Consider the following 19,822-nt stretch of genomic DNA (forward strand, 5'->3'; position numbering starts at 1 on the left):
ATTTTACAAGCCTACTGAGTAATAAGCTTCAATAACGCTCAGTTAATTGTCCCATGGTTGGGCATACACATCTGTGAAGTCACTCTTGTCTTTGTAAAAATGAAGTTCCGTACAAAATATAAAGTCTGCAGATGAAATCCTTCTCGAGATATCTTTTGGATAGTTAGGCTACACAAACACTCAACAAAATTGACACATGCTTATCATTATTCACAACGTTGCCTATCTACAAATAAAGTTACATGCAAAATGTAAAGGATAGCTCCATTTTTTTTTGAGATATCTAGTAGAAAACAGACATTTAATGGTATAAACATTTACAAAATTTCTAGATTTTAGCTCAAATCATTCACAAGATTTTACCATTAGTTATAGTCTTTGCTAATGTTCAGCCAAATCCCAAGGAAGGACTTCATAATTTATTAACATTTTAAATTTGACTAACATTATTTATGGTCCTAATTTATTGTCTAGCGTTTTCAGAAGCAATATTTTTTATTAGCTACATAACAATGAATATGATAAGAAGACTGGATATTAATCACTGTTTATTTCTTTTTCTCTCTTAAGACAAGAAGCTTAGAAATTGCACCTAGTCCTATAATGACCTTTGCCCTGCTTACAGAGAGAGTGACAGGATATTCTAAATGGGTAAGGATAGGGGCCGATTCCTATCAAGATCCATGAGGAAGAATTTAGGCCACTAATCTCAAGTCATGTCCCTCCGAAAGAAGGGGAGCCAGCTCTGAACCTCAGCCTCTCCAGTCAAAGCAGGCAGAGGGTGGCACATCCTTGTTGAGGCTAGCAAGAACCTTTGACACTTAGGAAACGAACCCCACAAACTCCCAACAGTAATCTCCCACAGTAGACTAGACCTATCTAATTACCCTTGCATTCCAGAATCTCGACATTTGCGGTTAGTGATGTGCCACTCCTGGACATCCATAAGGTTTTAAGTGAAACATTGGTTTTTGCTGTCCCCAGTGTATGTTCAGCCGGAAAGTATAAATTAGCCAGAAGTGATCTCTGCTAGGAATTGATCACTGTTGGTCATAATGGTCATTGATTAGTTATAACTTCAGCCAGTAGTGACACAACTCTACCCCCTTCAATTTAACTGTTGTTGCATATGTGTATAATGGCAGTTTCAGTTCAACATCTGTTAAGTGAAGATGGTCCTCCATAACAAGGCTGAAACTTTAAAACATGAATTGCGTTAGCAATATTTTTATGCAGTGTGAGCCTGAAAGCTTAGATGTTAAATATCATCCATTTCTGCAGTCAGAATGTTCTCTCAAAGTTTTCTAACTCAATAGCTAGGAAAAGATGATTCCATTAAAACAAAATTGGACCCAAAATCATGCCTTGTGGCATTCCACAGCTCACATTATGGATTTTTATTAGCAGCTGGTTTGTTGCATGTTAAATTATAAGTTATATACTTTTTTCAGTTAAAAAAAGGACTTAAAAAGTTTTAAGTACTCCTTAATATTTCAATTTCCCCAAAAGGACTATCATTTACACAATTAAAAGCATTACTGATGTCAAAAAAATATTGTAAAGAAAATTTTAAAATGCTGTGTTTGTTGATTTGTCTTGCATGAAACCATGTTGCTCTTTAGAAATGATGTCATTATTATGTAAAAAATGACCTTGCTTTTCATATATTATAATGTTTACCACTTTATAAAATGACACAATTGGGATGGGGTAATAGACATTTATTATGTATATATATATGTGTGTGTGTGTATCTATCTATCTATATATATATAATACTTTACTGAATAGTGAAAAACACACAAGGAAGCAAGGCATTTCTTCTACGTCAGCTGCTGGTGTATCCCTCAGCTCACTGACTAACCTTATCACTTCCATCTATGAGACTTCCATATGAACAGCAACTACTGTAGGAAGTGGGTCCTCTGGATTGCTCAGAAATGTAAATCGGATTTGCAAATCAATACTAAGAAAAAAGCTACATTCAAATTCAGACGAGGTTATGTTGGAGTTTTTTGTTTTTTGTTTTGTTCTCTTAGACAAGAGCTTATAAATTGCACTTAGTCGTATAAGAACCTTAGCACTACTTCCAGAGTGACAGGATATTCAGGATGGGTAAGGTTAGGGAGTAGGAGCCGCCTCCTATCGAGATCGAGGAGGAAGAATTAGGGCACTACATCTCAAAGTCATGTCTCTACGAAAGAAGGGGGAGCCAGCTCTGAACCAGCCTCTCCAGTTAAAGCAGGTAGGGGGTGGCATACCCTTGTTGAGGTTAACAAGAACCTCTAAGGTTAGGGAACAAACCCCACCAGTCTCCAACTCCAACAGTCATCTCCCACTGTAGACTAGACCTATCAAATTGCCCATGAACCCTAGAATCTTGACATTTGCGGTTAGTGATGTGCCGCTCCTGGACATCCATAAGGTTGCCCAGATTGAAGTGACACATCGGTTTTTGCTGTCCCATTGGTGGGTTCAACTGGAAGGTATAAACCGGCCAAAAGTGATCCCTGCTCGGTGTATGTTGGAGTTACTTTCTACCTTGCCATTCATGTTCTTGCTCTCTGTTTTATGTGTGTATTGCTCACAAGGCTGTTTAAATGTTTTCAGACAACAATAAGGAAAGTGTCAGACTTGATGTGTACGGTACAGAAAGCAGTACAATACCAAACCATCAAGAGAGAGAAACGGGCATATTTGGTCACCAAAGGCTTGTCTCAGGGTTAGTCACTTTGTTTAGATGAGCTGCTCTGAAAGTGACCTGTTAAGTTAGCGGTATGGGGGGAGGAGTGAGAGAGATAGAGTGATGTGGAAGAGGGAGAAGAAACACGGACTTACTTCCCCCTCTACGCTCAGTCGTAACTTTACCAATCGTAGGTTTTGTGTTAAGTAACAGCTGTTTTACAAACCCAGTAATAATAACAACAGCTGTTAACAATAAACACTTGTTAAAATACTTCTTAATTGTACTAAAATATTAAATAGATGCAATGGACTATTCTTTACATAAATAATAATATTTGTTATTCCATAACAACGAGAATAACAAAACATAGCGTGACGCTCCAAAACACTAACACAGGGAAGCAAAGCACTCAGTTCCCACTTGTGTCTTTTATATAATAGGAAATAGATCGAGCAGTAAAAGAGGGGGTTGGCGATAGGCGTGGTCGAGCTCCTGTTCCCTCCCGCTATGTGCAACAAATCTCCGTGCAGGTTACTTTCAAAGCGGCTCATGTATAGTCCTCTGGTTTGCCATTCAGGTATAATCCTCCTAATGAGTTGTCAACCTTCAATCCTTTTGTATTGGATTTTAATGTTGATTACAAATTAATTGATCTTAAAATCATTGCTTCATGATGGACAATTTAAAAAATTAATGGCCACAATCGTGAAACCAACCAGAATTTTATTAATATGCTAAATTCTAATTCTCGTCATCCAGGTTAGTTAAATCGAAGTCAAATTGTATGTTACCACAATTGCAAGCTACTAAGACGAAAGTTAATAAAATTTATTATTTTGTAGTTAGTATGTGGCAGACGATAAACCATATAGAAAGAAAAAGACTGAACCGAATGTTATGTTTTGGTATGATTTGTTTTACACCTCAACACCTAACATATGCAAAAACCTAGAAATTAAAAATATCACAGGACTCAGTAGTTATCTAGTTAGTTATCTATAATTTAAATAACTGGAGTGCAAAATGTTTATACCAGATTGTTTTTATTAATACCTTCACTATTTATTAAAAATTCCAAAAATCATAAATCTTTGCTGATTTTATTAGTTTTGTTTTTTGTTGATATGGTTTTACCTAGTTAAGATATCAAGCTTTTGAGGTACCTTTTTAAATATTTTAAAGGTATTTATGCCTAAACACTTTATTAATAATATTATTGAACTTTAATAAATATTTTGTTTTGAAACCAATTGTTAAAGCAATAAATTGTAGTTAATTGATTTAAAAACAAACACTCTAAAATACGATTGTTATTCTTGTGAGGCCTTTTGTTTTCAAAGAAAACATCATCAGACCACGATAGAAAGACAAAATACAGTGATAAAAAATGGATTTTTTAAAACTAATTTTGAAAATTTTAAAATTTGTTGTAGAAAGTTAAATTTATAAAGGAAAAGTTAAATGACAAATAACTGCTGTTGTAAATAAATACAGTGAATGAGTTTTCACATTATGTAAGTAATGTAAATTTTATTGTTTAGTTGAAAAAAATGCAAATGACATTAGTACAGAGAAGTAGTTTTAAAGCTAAATTTTGAGTGAAAGAACTTGTATAAAAGCTCATGTGCAGCCTTATCCTTAGTTTTATATTTATATTCATAAAGAAGTTGTTCTATTACACAACAAAATGACGGGATACATTGGTATATAGATTCAGTCAACTATTAACCCTCTGACGGCCCTTAGTATTTTCCTTAAATGCCAGGCCGTTTTTATCCCAGTTTTGCAAGCTATTTTTCTAAAATTGTTTTTTACTGCAAACCTATTTGTATTTTGTATACAATAATAATAAGTAACTCGAGTAAATATTTGCATTTGAATTTTTTACAGTGAGTAGGGAATTTTGTTGTTATTTACAAGTAAAAAAGGGGGAGAGGTGTGTCTGAAAAATATAGTTCAGTATATAAGTTTCAAATTTCAAGATTGCCTAAAGGTCACAAATTCAATCAAGTTTCAGAAAATGTATAGTTTTGTATTAGTCTTTGGGCAAAGAAATTAGTTTTAGCGCAAAAACTGAAAGTAGTACAATAAGCATGGTTTTTGTGTTCAAAGACATATTAATTTGTAAAAATGTTTATAAGCTGTTTAAACTGTAAACCGAACAATACTTGGTATCATTTCATTTACAATAAACTAGAGAGTACTATAATGATAAATACTGTGAGAAAAAATATGATTTTTATTTTTTATTTTTAGTAGAATTGATTTTATAATATGTTTAAAAAAACGGATAATTACCTGATAAAATCAGTTATTCTAATTATGCTATTGGGTTTTGTAAAATTTTATAATAAATGAGATTAAGCGTTCAGTCCAAATCAATGGATATCCGTTGATTGGCGTTTTAGGAACGAAAATAAACAACAGATATCCAATGAATGGCAATCGGAAGGTTAATAGTGTGCATGTTCAGACAGATTATGTGACCTTGACTTTAAGATGAGTGGATTCTTGGAGCCCAGGTGACAATTTCATTTAAATTAAATGTGATGCCTTTGTACGCTAGTTTGAGCTCAGTGTTCATGGTCTTTTAGTAAACAACTATAGTAGTTTGCATTCATTTTAAAATCAAACCATTCATGTATTAATTACATTTTATTTTTGTTATCTAATTAATAATTAAATTTTTTTTTATCAAAGCAGGTCTAGTAGAATTGCATTTTGGCTCTTCAGTATCACTACAGTTTTATCTGAAAATAAAAAAATTATCCAGTTTCTAAACATCATAAACTATATTTATATTTTGTCACACGTCCTGGAGTATTTTATTCCTTGGAGTGAAATTAGTGAAAAGAATTAAATTTAAGAAGAAAGGGAGCATCTGCAATGTAAGTGCAGTGATGTTGATAATTTTTGAATATTCATTAATTGTTAAGCCAAACTTATAATATTACTTATATTTACTGAAATCATAATTTAGAATTTAAAGTTTTGAAATAAAAAATATTTTTAATTTATTTGTATTGTTTTACTGTAAGTTATAATTATTAATTGTAATATTGAATGTTGTCTGTAGCTGTGCCATTGTCCGCGGTCCTCTGCAAGCTGTACATCGCCCATTTGGACAGAACACGATTGACGGAATTGAGGACAAAATCATGTGATACCATGGTCAGAGCTGTGGATGACTATTTGTTTATAACCCCAGATAACTCAAGGGCAAGCAGGTATAATAGTAATAACAAATTTTTTAAGTTATGAGTTCTCAAGGTCTTAACACGTTCATGATGGCTTATTTCCTGACTTTTTTATATGCTGTTGAATTTTACAATAATAATGGTAAAAAATTGTTATCTTTTTTTATGTTAAACATCTAAGTATAGCAGGGAAAAGTGGGCTTCATAATTTTGCACAAAAAAAGATTTAATATGTTTTTTCAAGGTTTCTCTGTGTACCCCAACGGTTACTCAAAAATTAATTTACGTAAAAAATTAGGCAGTAGTGTGTTTGATGGGGTCCTTGATAGTCTGATAGTATTTATTGAAGCGCAGGATCAAATTTAAGACAGGCAAAAAAATTAAATAAAGAAATCGATAGCAACACGTACCCCATCAGCCGTACGGCACGCTTTACAGATGGCTGCTGTGTACTCAACCTGCAATTGTGTAAGATCGCCTATACTCAATGGGGTACACATCATTGTGAAAGTGTTAATTTAATTACTTAACCCATTGGCTTAACTCATGATGGTTACTCCTGCACACTAGAAATGAACTCACGACCTCGGAGCGATTGTCCAATGAATTCTTTTGGTTTCTACAATTGCGGTAGTTAAAAATCCATTACATGGACAATGAACTCATCAATAAACATAATGCTGTTCAAAAAGCCTTTGTAACTATAGTTGAAAACCAGATAGTTGGAAGGGAATGTAAAGCTTTTATATTTATCATTAGGTTTTATTTCATGCACCAAATTGTATCATGTAAATACAGAACTTCAGCATCTCATTTACAAATTTAGACAGTAGTTTGTGATGTTTGCGATTTTGCTGATCAATACCAACAAATCTTGGCGAACTAAATGACACATTGAGCTTTTTACTGTGAGATACCCAGATCAAGATTTGGAATCATTTATTTATGAAAGGTCTCATATCATTGGAAATTATGTTTTTAGTTTTCTGAAAGTGTACTTTTTGTGACAAGACGCCATTCATAAATAAACTATTTGTGGAGTAGTTCATCTGTAAAGTAGTAAAACAAAATTAAATAGCTTTTCAACTAATAATCTATACAAAATATTTGTACTTGTCTGCATTACACTAAATTCCAAATCAAGTGATGTACAATGTCAAAATCCCAATGAATCTTAAGTAACTTTTATTTTCAAACAATAACTTAAAACTTTTTAAAAGAATTACTAAATATTTAATGTATTTTTTCAGATTTTTGGAAGTGATGTCAAGTGGATTTCCAGAGTACGGCCTGTACATAAATCCGACAAAAACACAACACAACTTGGAAACCTGTTCAGAAATCCATTTCTTTGGTTATGTAATCGATTCTGTTAGTTTAGAGATTTATGTGAAGTTTAACCAGGGTGAGAAGGCCCCTTATAGAAATTCGTTTAAGTTCTCAAACTGGACGAATCCTTTAATGTAAGTTTTTGAAAATATTATTCTTCTGCATGTACAGTATGTTTCAGAAGTGTCTCTGGAACTTCAAAATATAACCATGTTGAAATAAACTAAGAATTTTTGATAGGGTAAACCATTGTTAATGTCAAAGAATGACCTGTGATTTATTTAATATTTGAGCAAAGCAGAATAACTAATTGGAGACTTTTAAACATAAAGTGATAATATGTTTATTTATATGTGTGTAGTTAATTTAATTTGTAAATGAAGACTGTTTTCCCACTGATCATATTCAGTGAATATTGTTGATCTTACAAGGGTGGTCTGAAGTTTCCGACCTAACAAAGATACAAAACATTTTTGTGAAAATTTTATTTTTCAACATAGTCTCCTTGTAACTCAACACACTTCTCCCAGTGATACTCCCATCTCTGTAACTCGTCCAAATAGTAGTCAGCATTTTTCTCTGCAAAATAATTGTTCACAAAGGTGATTGCCTCTTCATTTGACAAAAATCTTTGTCTTACAAATGCAATTTTTAGATGAGGGAACAAAAAGAAGTCGTTTTGGGCCAGATCTGGTGAGTAAGGCAGACGGTCAAGCACTTCAAACCGTAATTCGTGGATTTTCACCATGGCAACCGCTGAGGTGTGAGACGTCATTGTGAAACAGAATTTTCTTTTCTTGCAAATTTGGCCGTTTTTTTCTGCAAGTTCTGCCTCCAGCTTATCAATTAATGATGCATATTATGCTCCTGTAATGGTTTTTTCCTTTTTGAAGATAATCGATTAAAATAACTACATAACTATCCCAAAAAACAGTCTACCCAGCAGGAATCACTTCTGGCTGGTTTATACCCACCACTGGGCACAGCAAAAACCGATGTGCCACTTCAATCTGGGCAACCTTATGGATGTCCAGTAGCGGCACATCACTAACCGCAATTGTTGAGATTCTGGGGTTCATGGGCAATTCGATAGGTTTAGTCTACTGTGGAAGATGACAGTTAGAGTTGGTGGGGTTTGTCCCTTACCTCAGAGGTTCTTGTTAACCTCAACAAGGGTGTGCCACCCCCTGCCTACTTTGACTGGAGAGGCTGGTTCAGAGCTGGCCTCCCCTTCTTCCGGGATGACTTTGAGATGTAGTGCCCTAATTCTTCCTCATGGATCTCGATAGGAGGCGGCCCCTATTTCCTAACCTTACCCATCCTGAATATCCTGTCACTCCAGAAGCAGCGCAAAGGTTCTTACAGGACTAAGTGCAATTTATAAGCTTCTTGTCACAACCAGTCACAATCACTTTTCCAGCCAAAAAACAGGTTTTGCTTTTTTTGGAACCGGTTCTCCCTTTGTAGTCCACTGTTTGGACTGTATTTTTGTTTTGAGCATATAATAGTGTATCCAAGTTTCATGTAGAGTAATTAATTTGCACCCAAAACTTGGATTTAAAATGCATAAACTGCGCCAAACGAGCGGTGGAAATGTTCATTCGAACACTATTGTGGTCTAATTTGAGTAAACACGGCACTCAACGCACAGACAACTTTCTTATGCCTAAATGTTGATTTAATATGTGACAAACACATTCTTTTCACATGTTCATAACCTCTGCTATCTCTGTCACTTAGTTTATATATGCTGCAAAGTGGGATCACTGAGTGTTTAATTCTCCGACTGATTACCGACGGCACAGCCATTCATCAATACCGCTTGTGAATTGATAAAGACGGCACTGCTGTTGGTCAACTTTCCGCTATTTTTACGTGAAAACCATTTAAGTTATAAAAATATAACTTGCATCATTCGAATCATCTACTCATAAATACCAATTAATTTTATATAGTTTATATTCGTAATATTACTCATTGTCAACTGGTATTAATCTAAATGTCGCTCGGCATACTGCTGGTGACGTGCTGCACGTTCTTTGTTGCTACTGTTGCTAGGTTATTATGTAGACTAGTTGTTTATAATTTATTGATACGTTGTGAAATGGGCGATCCTCATTGTTCAAATGATATACATGAACTATTGGATGAAAATATTAGTTCTGATGATGAAAGTGACAAATCGGCAAATGAATTGCATAATGATATGTCTTCTTCAGATATGTTGTCAGGTAGTCTGGATGAATTTAAACTGGTGGAATGTGAGTTGGGTTCTGAACAAATTGATAATGATAGTGACAACAATTCAACATTATCTGATATTCCTCTTCCCCAAAAAATTCATCAAACACCAATATGGATACGCGTATTGCCAAAAAAGTAGTACATAGTTTACATTTTTATCAAAACACTTTTTTTGTTTTAAATAAGTGTATATAAGTAATCAATTTATTCGCTACAAAACTGTGTATATTTTGTACATTTACAGTATCTTACTATGTAATGTACTACTACTATACACTTTAAATAAATGGTTAAACTTAATTTGTATTCTGATGATTATAGCTAGAAATAATAAATAACTCAGTATGATACAAATGTGAACTTTAATGATGATAAATTGACATACAGGTTTGAATTTTGAAACAAGATGGAGGATACAATAATGGTAAATTTTTTTAAATGCAGTTCTTAAATTTTAGGGCAGAGTGGTCGTGCTGCTTAATGGAATAGAAATATTAGGTATTGTTTTTAATAAAAGATATTGTAATTTAAAAAATAATTTTGTTAAATTTTAATTATATTAATTTTGAATTGTTAGCCAAATCGAATGTTCCTGGGTTTTATGTTCTTCCAATGGATCACTGTTAAATTTAAAAGGAATTTTTTCACCCAATGTCTGTCTTCCTTTATATAATAAATTAACCTTTCTTTTGAACCAAATACTGCTGAATAAAATGTAACCAGTTTCTTTATTTAAAATAATAATCTTGCTTCACTTCTTCTATATCCCTCTCTCCTCTAAACCTTTAAACCTCTGCTCTCTTCACTCAACAATCATCCCTGCACACTGTATCACTGACTTTAGTTTACTTTACAACTTTTGAGTTTTATATGTAATAAGGTGAATTTTCAATAATTTTGATATATTTAATTTTGTATTTATTATTGTTTGTATTAAAATTTGAGACAATTTATAAATTAATTATTCCTTAATTATCTAATTATTATTACTAGTACATTTCTAAATTAAATTAAATATTGAAATGAATGTGAGATGGGTGTATGAAATGAGTCATTACAACTATCTCAAGTCATGTGAAAACTACATTGAGTAAAAACTTAGAAAACAAAAATTTACAATACAGATTTTTCAATTTATATACAAATAAAAAAAACAATGCTCTAGTAAGTGCATATTTTTATTATTTTACATTTGTCTCTGGTTTTTAACAAAAGAAATCAGAAATCAGAAATTCTTTATTGATAATCTTTAAGATTACAAGTAGCGTCAATTAACAAAAAGTTTACATAGTTATAAAATATAAAAGTTCATGTTTGTCTCTGTCAAGTTGTCAGTCTCCATAAGTAAAATTCCTCCACTGTGTAGATGGTTCTTTGCAAGAGCCAGTTCTTTATTGCAGTCTTCATGTTAATGTGATTGTTTCCTATTTTCTTAATTTCTTCTGGCAGAGCATTAAAAAGTTTTTTCCCGGCATAGGTTGGTTTTTTCTCAAATACAGCTGTTCTGTGAAGAGGTAGGTAGGTAGTCTTGACCATGTCTTGTGTTATGTTCATGAAGATTACTATTTCGAGGAAAGTCTTTTAATAAGCAGTACAATATCGTTTCCAGAATATATAGAGAAGTCACTGTCAGTATATTCAATTCTTTAAAAGTAGCTCTACAGCTTTCTCTAGATCCTAGCTTCCCCATTAACCGGATTGCTTTCTTCTGAATTTTGAGGACTTTTAGTAGGTTAAATTGAGTTGTGCCCCCCCATGCTGCTATCCCATACCTGAGATGACTTTCAAATAGGGCATAGTACGCTATTTTGGTAGATTCAAGAGTGCTTGTTGCATGGGTCCTTCGCAAAGCATAGAGTGATGAATTTAGCTTCAGGCATAAGTTGTCAATGTGATTTGTCCATGTCAATGTATTATTTAGTGTTATTCCTAAATAATTCATGTCCTCTGTTTCTTGAATACCAGGGATTTCGGACACATAGTTTTTATTAGTTCCTAGAGTGAGTTGTTTAGTTTTCAAGCTGTTTAAGACCAGATCATTGTATTTGCAATATTGTTGGGCCATATTGAATGAGATGTAGGAGTTTATTTCTAGCTGTTCAACATCCTTCTGGGCTGAGAGTAGTACGGTATCGTCTGCGTACATGATGGAATTTGTGTAGTTTTCCAAGAATATTGGCAGGTCATTGGTGAATAAAATATATAACACTGGTCCTAAGACGGAGCCTTGGGGAACCCCTCGAGTCATAGGTAGTTTTTCAGATTTAACAGTACAGGTCTCTCCCATTCTTCTCTGTTTAACCTCTACAACTTGGTATCTTTCGTTCAAATAACTCTCAAACCATTTTAAGGCTGACTGTTGGACGCCAAGAGTTTGTAGTTTGGCTAGGATGAGCTTATGGCCAAGACAGTCGAAAGCTTTGCTCAAGTCTAAAAAGATACTAGTGATGGTGTTGCCCTCTTCCAGGTTGTCTGTAATATATTCAACAAGGTCTATTATTACTTTTATTTATTGCTACTTTACTTAAATTTCATGTGAACTTTTTACAACACTTTTGTGTTAATGCAATTTTAGCTCTAACAATGTATGTAATTTTAAAATGACTTGTCCTATTTCTGTAAACAGATCAATGGAATAAATGATTCTTATTCTTATTCTTATTCTTATTCTTATTCTTATTGCAGTTGATGTAGATCTTTCTTTTCTGAAGCCATGCTGATTATTGGATAGGAGGTTATTGTCTTGTAGGTGAGTGAGTAGTCTAGAAAGAGTGATCTTCTCTATTATTTTTGATACAGTTGGTAGTAGTGAAATGGGACGGTAGTTTGTTGCTTCATCTTTGTTTCCTTGTTTATATTTAGGGTATACTTTGGCCTGTTTTAAGTTTTTTGGAAATATGCTCTGTATAAAGGATATGTTAGTGATGTGAAGGATTGGTTTCAGAAGTTCAGCTTCGCAAAATTTTATGATTTTTGATGAAATCTCGTCCAAACCCGAGGAGGTTTTACTTTGAACTTGTACTTACAATGAACGGATTGTTTGTTTAATTTCTTTGGCTGTGGTTGGGGTCATTTCTGTCATTGTGGTATCTATATTGTAGCATGGACTATACAGTAAGTTGTCATTCGATATTTGGTGTTGCTTTAGCGTGTTTTCTGCTATATTTACAAAGAAGGTGTTAAGGTGGTCAGCGATTTTCTTTGGGTCCGTTTCTTTTATTCCGTTGATTGTTAAATGATTCAAGTCTGATGTTGATTTGTTCTTAGCAGCTCTTTCTCTATTTATGAGTTCCCAGACTGCTTTTGTTTTGTTATTAGCGTGATATATGTGGTCTGCATTAGCTTCCTTCCTAAGTCGCCTGAGTTTCAGATCATAGGCCTTCTTCTTCTGGCTTGCCTCAGATTTATCTTCAGTTCTTCCTGTGACATTAAACTTATCCTGCGCATTGATAAATTCCTTTCGTAATCTTAAGGTTTCTTCATCATAGACTGTGTTCTTTCTAGAGTGGCTTTGTTTCTTGGTCTTGAGTGGGCAGGCAAGATCTAATGCCCTTGTAAAGGTATTAAGGAAGTTATCGTAAGCGTCATCAATGTTGTTCGATTGCGTCACATTCTCCCAGGTTTCTGTGGCTAGGATAGATTTTAGGTAATTTAGGTTCCTCACGCATGTGTTTCTGTATGTTGAGAATGTTATATTTTCAAATATTTTAGGAAAGTCAGCTGTGCAATATTGGCCAGTATGATCTGATAAGCCAGTGTTACAGATTTCGACATTTAGTTTACTGGGTGGGAGGTCAGTGCATATAAAGTCAATAGAGGAGTTAGAGGTGGCTGTGACTCTCGTTGGTGGCAGGGCAAGTCTCTTTAGGTCATGTGAAGCCAGCAGTTCATCTAGTGCACCTTGTTCTCGGTTTCTGGTAAGGTTATCTATGTTGATGTCTCCAGTGATTATGATGTAAGAGTTGTGTCTTTTGACTTCAGTTAAGGTGTCTTCTATCACTTGGAGTGCAGTCTCAAGATTTGCATTCGGTGGTTTGTAATAGCCTAATATATGTATGTCCTTTTTATTACTAATTTTTATTTTAGTTCCAGTTACCTCACATACCATTTCTATACTGTATTTTTCCAGGTTGAGAGTGGTGGTTTTGTTGGCTAACTTCTTGTGTCTATATATAGCAACTCCTCCCTTGATATGCTCTGTTCTGCCATATGCACACACAAAGTCATAATTACTGAGCCTCACATGATTGATGACATGCTGTTTTAGTCCGTGCTCAGTTAGGACCACTATGTCAGCAGGTTTAGTATGTAGTTGGTGTTCCAGTCTTTCGATTTTATTGCTTACTCTGTCTATGTTCTGATGAAAAACTATGAGCTTCTCTGTTTTTGTGTTACTTAGACAGGTGCGTCGTGAGGTTGGCTTGTTTCTAAAAAATTGCTGGATGTGCTAGAGAAATTCGTAGAAGCTAAGGCAGATTCATTGTTAGTGCATGACAGATCACCACTATTACAAGCATACCCATAATGTTTTTTCATATGCTCCTTATAGAAGGCAATGTATTTTATGAAGAAGTCCTCATAGGTTTCATCGCTTCTTTTTGATATTGAATTAAGTGGAGGAGAATTGCTCAAATTCATCTTTCCATAAGGCTTTCCATTCACTTGGAGCTTCAGTGAATTTGCTTTATCTGCAGCTTTGGCCACTTGCAGGGAGACACTAAACATGTTTACCTTTTTACCTCTGGTTTTCCGGGGTGTATGTACTTTTTGTTTACTGGTTCCTGAGGTCGGGGGTAGGTTGCAATCTGTCAAAGTGGTTTGCAGTTTTTGTTTGCAGGTTTGGCTGGTTCCTGAAGTCGGGGGTAGGTTGCAATCTGTCAAAGTGGTTTGCAGTTTTTGTTTGCAGGTTTGGCTGGTTCCTGAAGTCGGGGGTAGGTTGCATCTGTCAAAGTGGTTTGCAGTTTTTGTTTGCAGGTTTGGCTGGTTCCTGAAGTCGGGGGTGGGTTGCAATCTGTCAAAGTGGTTTGCAGTTTTTGTTTGCAGGTTTGGCTGGTTCCTGAAGTCAGGGATAGGTTGCAATCTGTCAGAGTGGTTTGCAGTTTTTGTTTGCAGGTTTGGCTGGTTCCTGAAGTCAAGGCTTGGATTGTCTCTGTCATCGGTAATGTCAGGGTGTTTTCTAGTTTTTCACTAAATGTTAGACTGGATCTTGAGGTCAAAGTATTAATAGCTATCTCCATTCGTTCAAGTTTTGTTTTTATGTTAGATATTTCAACTTTGAAAAAAATTGAGCTGTCTCTAGTTTCATGATTACCTTTTCTACAGGAGGAAGTTTGAGTCTTAGTGTGTTTCAAAATGCTTGTTTTTGAGACTTGGTTTTCAGTTTTCCTTTTAAGCATTGAAACAGTTTTTTCTAGTTCCGCTATCTTCTTAACATAACCATAAATGAGTAGACCGAGTTTTGAGTCATTTTCCTCATAAATAGTTTGTGCTTCTAAGTAAAGTTTCTTCTCTTTAGTGAGTTGACCCTCAATATCCTTATTAAGCTGTAAAAGGTTTTCTATTTTGTCAATGTGTGCCTTTTCTAGGTTTTCCATTTCCTCCAATTTTTCCTCCATAATGCTAACTTTGGTTTTCAGCTTGAGTGTTTCCTCTTTTAAAAACTTGTTTTCTTCTACTAGTGCTGATCCTATCTTTGCAGCCATTTCCAATTTATCTTCTTGACTATCTGAGTTCTCTAAACAGTTATTTTCAATTAGACTATTTTGAAGTTCTTGAATGGTGTCAGAGCTGTTGAATGATATTGGACAAGCTAGCCTTTGATTGTTAGGATTGGGGTTAGATAGAGAAGAATTCAGGTTGAGAAGAATGATCTATAACACTTATTACTTATCATTCAGCACATATTTTTTTTTTAATGTGAAAAATATCCTGCATTGCAAAGGCAAAAAACCAGTGTATCATTCTGGAAGTTTCTTTTTATCAGTCGGAGGGTTAAAGGCAGAATATGCTGTCCTTCCTAGAATGCAGAAGAAATTACCTCTTCTTTTTATAATTAATCTGTGCTTCTAGTTTCTTTTTCCCACTTGATTTTACTTACGAATTTGAAGGCTAAATGGTGGTACATATATATTTTAGTAGTGAATTATTTTGTACAAAAAAAGACAGATTGTTCGTATGTTTAGCCTTGTTCTGTTATTTCTAATCTGCGCAGGGAACTTAATAGCCAATAAATGAGTGAGTTCTGTTCTGTACAAGGTAAACAGAACTTAAATAAAATTGTTCAGGTCTAGGCAAGTTTAGATTACAGTGTAGTAATAACTTTAGCGAAGGTCTCCCAATTTCTGCATTTCAGGGCGTTTGCCATATTGTGAGTAACTTTTACAGGGTGATGGAGGATAAGCTGAAGCGGATTGTGACTTTCAAGCTGAACTCTCTAACGACTGACCTCGATTACATGTCTGTGGAAGGATCTATGTGGAACGTGTTCCAGACTGCTTGTCTAGCAGCTTGTAGCTTCAAGGCGATGCTGGGATCCTGGCGGACATCATTGGATCTTGAAGCACTGGTGGGTTTGATACGCTACAGTGCTGAAAACATTGCGAAGAGAATTCGCAGGCTCAGATTTTCTGACGGTAATTTTTTAATTCCTCTTTAATTCCAAAGGCATTTCTACTTTGGATATGTGTGTGTGTGTGTGTTTGTGGGTTTTTTTATTCATCTAACAAGAAAAACACCAGTAGCAGTGTTGATTCAGTTTGTTAATGATGACTCTCATATTCAATGTTTATTGAAATTAAATAAGGCTAATGCCATTTATACAATAATGTAAATAAAAGTCATTTGACAGGTATTTGGTCTTCCGATCATATGTTAGTTTGCTTATTTAAAAACGCATATGTGACAGATATGGCCAAATACAAAATAATTGAATCGGAAAAAGTAAGCGCTCTGTGGTGTAATGGTAGCACATTCACCCAGCAAGTGAGAGATCCAGGTTCGACTCCCGGCGGAGCAAGTACTTTTTGTGATTCAATGTTTATTGAAATTATATATATATATATATAAAATATAAATTCCTAACTTTGAATTTTTCGAGTCATACTTTTTGTTGTTGTATATAGGACATATTCACTGTTAGAATAAATATGGCTTTATGGCTCAACATTATTTTATAACTGGCCAGGAGTGGTTTGAAACTATTTGTTTTCAAAAATTTCAAATTTACAATACTTATTATAAGTATTAATAATTCATACTAATATGTTTTTTTGAAAGTAAATAACATATATTCTGGTAACTCATTTTATAATGTCAATATTAAAAATATAGGTAAAGGATATCATTTGGAGTTCCTAAAAAATAGCCATTTCCCCCAAACTCTGCAAATCCCATAAAAATACTTCGGTGTTTTACTTCTTGTAATATTGACTTGTCTCTAAAGAGTTAAATAAATTTATACTGTATTTTTCATTGTAACTCTTTTATACCAACATTAATAGAAATAAATGAGTTTTCATCTGATAGTCTTAATTTATCTTTCTGATCATAATAAAAAGTACTAATAAAAAAAGGCCACTCCTGTTCCTTCCTTTTTTGCCACCATCTTGTTTCTGCCATTTGCTATTGGCCTCTGGTCAGTCGTAGGTGGTTGGTCAGCGAATGCAGACCTATTGTGAGCTGTATTCTGTAGTTGTTTTAATAATTAGTGTTGTGTTTAGTTTTTTATTAAATGCATGTTTTAGAGTTAGTAAGGTTAACACACAACATGGTGGTTGTGACTCCTGATTTACGCGTGTCACAACGCTCTGGTATAATTTGTTTATTTTAACCTAGTTTGTAATTGTTTACCTGAAGAAGAGATCAGATTGCAGCTCTCAAAACGTAGTGTTACTGATTTTTTGTATTACTGAATGATGACAAATGTCCGGAAAAATCCTGTTTCCCTCACAAATGTGGTGCGAGCCACTTCTAGTATTAAGTTAGGATCCTGGAAAGGCATTTAAAACACAGAAAAGTATTCTTGTAATCATAATATCCAAGAATGTGCACATGCTGTGTAGGAATGTGGCTGCAGGAAACTCGCTGGGTGGTCATTCGAGCATACTGGTTGTGTTTATCACACGGGATAACAGATCACAACAACTTCTTGGGTGATCTGATCCCAGCCGTGGAGACCCTAGAAGAGCAGATAAGGTCAAATGTCCGGCCCAAAACTCTTCGTCTTCTGCAGTCCATCACTGAGTCTCTTCCTGCACAGTTCACCCACGGCCACTAGTTCCACCTCGGGTATAATTATTTTTGCACAACATTTTAAAATCCTTTTGAGGTTATTATATACTTATAATTATGGCCAAGTTTCTATTCTCTATTTTAGAGTCTGTTGCTCTTATTACAATTGTGGTAATGAGAATTTCAGATTAATCAGATCATTTTACTCAGTTCCAATAAAAAATTTTTGGTTTTTTTTAAATACATAATTATTAATAACTGCGGATTTGCTTTGTTTATGCCATTCTGCATTGTGAACCGAAAACTGAAGACTTTTTTTGGGAAAATGTAACTAGTTAGGCAAAATGTTGAGTTAATTTGAGTTTTCTTAGCAATACTATTCTATAGCAAATGTATAAATATTGCTTTTTGTATATTGCCACACAGTATTTTATGGTTGTATCATAGATAAAAGTGTTGTATAACTTCTGTGTTCTCATACATACTGTGAGATAATACATACGTGGTGATTACCCTATAGTAATCGACCAAAGGCTGATAGGTAGGTCTCGAAGGCGAAAGGGCAGAAGTGTTGTGCTGTGCATTAATTGTGCTGGACACTTAAAGTCTCTGAAGAAAGTTTGTCATTACTTGCTCGTTTTTGGGATTGATTGTACACCCAAGATTGAGTTCTTAGACTCAATTTTATCTACTATTTCTAAAAGCTTAACTATTGTTGTTGGAGAGGATTGTCCTTTTATAAATCTGTGCTTGCTTTTTCTCTAAAAGTAGATAATTTCATAGCAAATGTTTAAACAATCTGCAAAGTATGATTTTTGGATTCTTGAAGAATCAAAGAGATAGAGATCTGTAATTTCAAGTTGGAATTTTCTAGGTTTTTTTTGTATAGGAGTAAATTTATTTATTTAAATTTTAGATGAGGAGTGCTATGAATTAATAATTCTTGTATGATTTGCAAAAGAGATTTTTTCACTTCATTTTTACATTATTTCATAGTCCAGGGGCCAATTTACATTATATAAGCACACATCCTGATTTTTCTTCAAATAGATGGAAGAATTTCTTCTAAGAAATCAAAGCCGTGCTAGTTTGGAGGAGGTCGAAATGGGAAAGATATCAAAAGGGCTAATAATGTGAAAGAGTAACTTAAGAGAATTTCATTGATTTCAAGGAAAATCAATTTGTATGCTTATGTAATCAGTATTATTAAAGATATTCTATCTAAACTGGTTGAGCGTTTTCATGTCTATTTTTCATAGTTCTATTTTTTTTAATAAACAACCTCTATTGATGAAGGTCTAATTGAGGTCAGTTGAATTTTGATACCGAGGTCTTAATGATGTTGTGGTGTTGGGTTGATTCAGTAGTTATGTTTTTCTGGGTTACTTCAGCAATCACTGTGATAAAGTGGTTTAAGTAACCAAGGAGATAACCCCTAAGTAATTTTTACATAACTAAGGTACTATGGAGCAAATGAACAAGTAAAAGCTCCAGGATCTACAGCATTAGAATGAAAGACATAAATAGAAACAGAAGAGATTTCATTGCCGATACAGTATCAGATAAGGTACCTTGAGCGGGTCACAGCAGTTGAGCCAACTGGGGGTCGATTCATTGGCATAATTACACTGATAACGATAATTTCAGGTTGAAGAATAAAAAATTTGATAAACTGTTGATAAAACTGTTCTTACCCTCGGGTCTAAAAGGTACTTGAACCACACTGTGCACAGTATTCACAAAAACAAATTCGAAAAACTCACCAGAATTGTAATAAAACACAGGAGCAATAGAGCCACGTGAGTATTATCTATCCATCAGTCTACTCCTGGTGTAATATAGTGTTTCTTTCACACCCCTCCCTCTGGCACACAGTTTTAGTTCAGTGCTCATAGTATTTAAAAAAAATATATGTTGTTGGTGCTTGCCAAGAAGTTGTGTTGACAGGGCTATGTACGAGGTCCAATCAAAAAGTATCCGACCTCGTCGTGTATCGCGGCTTCTGCTGCCAATAATGAGATAAGATTTGTTGTGACAATAGTTCCTACTATGATAAGGAAAGGTACAAAGTCTTATCTTGATCCCCCGACTGGTTCGCCGGAGACGGGTCAGTATGTACTGATAAGTCAAGTGCGTG

General features: G+C 34.4%; 1 protein-coding gene across 3 annotated transcripts in view; it reads left to right on the forward strand.

Moving 5' to 3' along the window:
* Positions 1 to 19,822, forward strand: part of LOC124364603 (telomerase reverse transcriptase-like) — a 35,097-nt gene that overhangs the window by 11,086 nt on the left and 4,189 nt on the right. For 2 of the 3 annotated variants that reach the window (XM_046820200.1, XM_046820199.1), the window contains exons 6-10: positions 2,611 to 2,722; positions 5,763 to 5,913; positions 7,134 to 7,346; positions 15,841 to 16,088; positions 17,517 to 17,742. In XM_046820200.1, the coding sequence (XP_046676156.1) occupies positions 2,611 to 2,722; positions 5,763 to 5,913; positions 7,134 to 7,346; positions 15,841 to 16,088; positions 17,517 to 17,731 (939 nt within the window). In that variant the 3' untranslated portion in view covers positions 17,732 to 17,742. The remainder of the gene's footprint in view (positions 1 to 2,610; positions 2,723 to 5,762; positions 5,914 to 7,133; positions 7,347 to 15,840; positions 16,089 to 17,516; positions 17,743 to 19,822) is intronic. The other variant, XM_046820201.1, reaches the window with a different exon arrangement.

Source organism: Homalodisca vitripennis, chromosome 6 (genome assembly GCF_021130785.1).
Source record: "Homalodisca vitripennis isolate AUS2020 chromosome 6, UT_GWSS_2.1, whole genome shotgun sequence".
Taxonomy (NCBI): Eukaryota; Metazoa; Arthropoda; class Insecta; order Hemiptera; family Cicadellidae; genus Homalodisca; species Homalodisca vitripennis.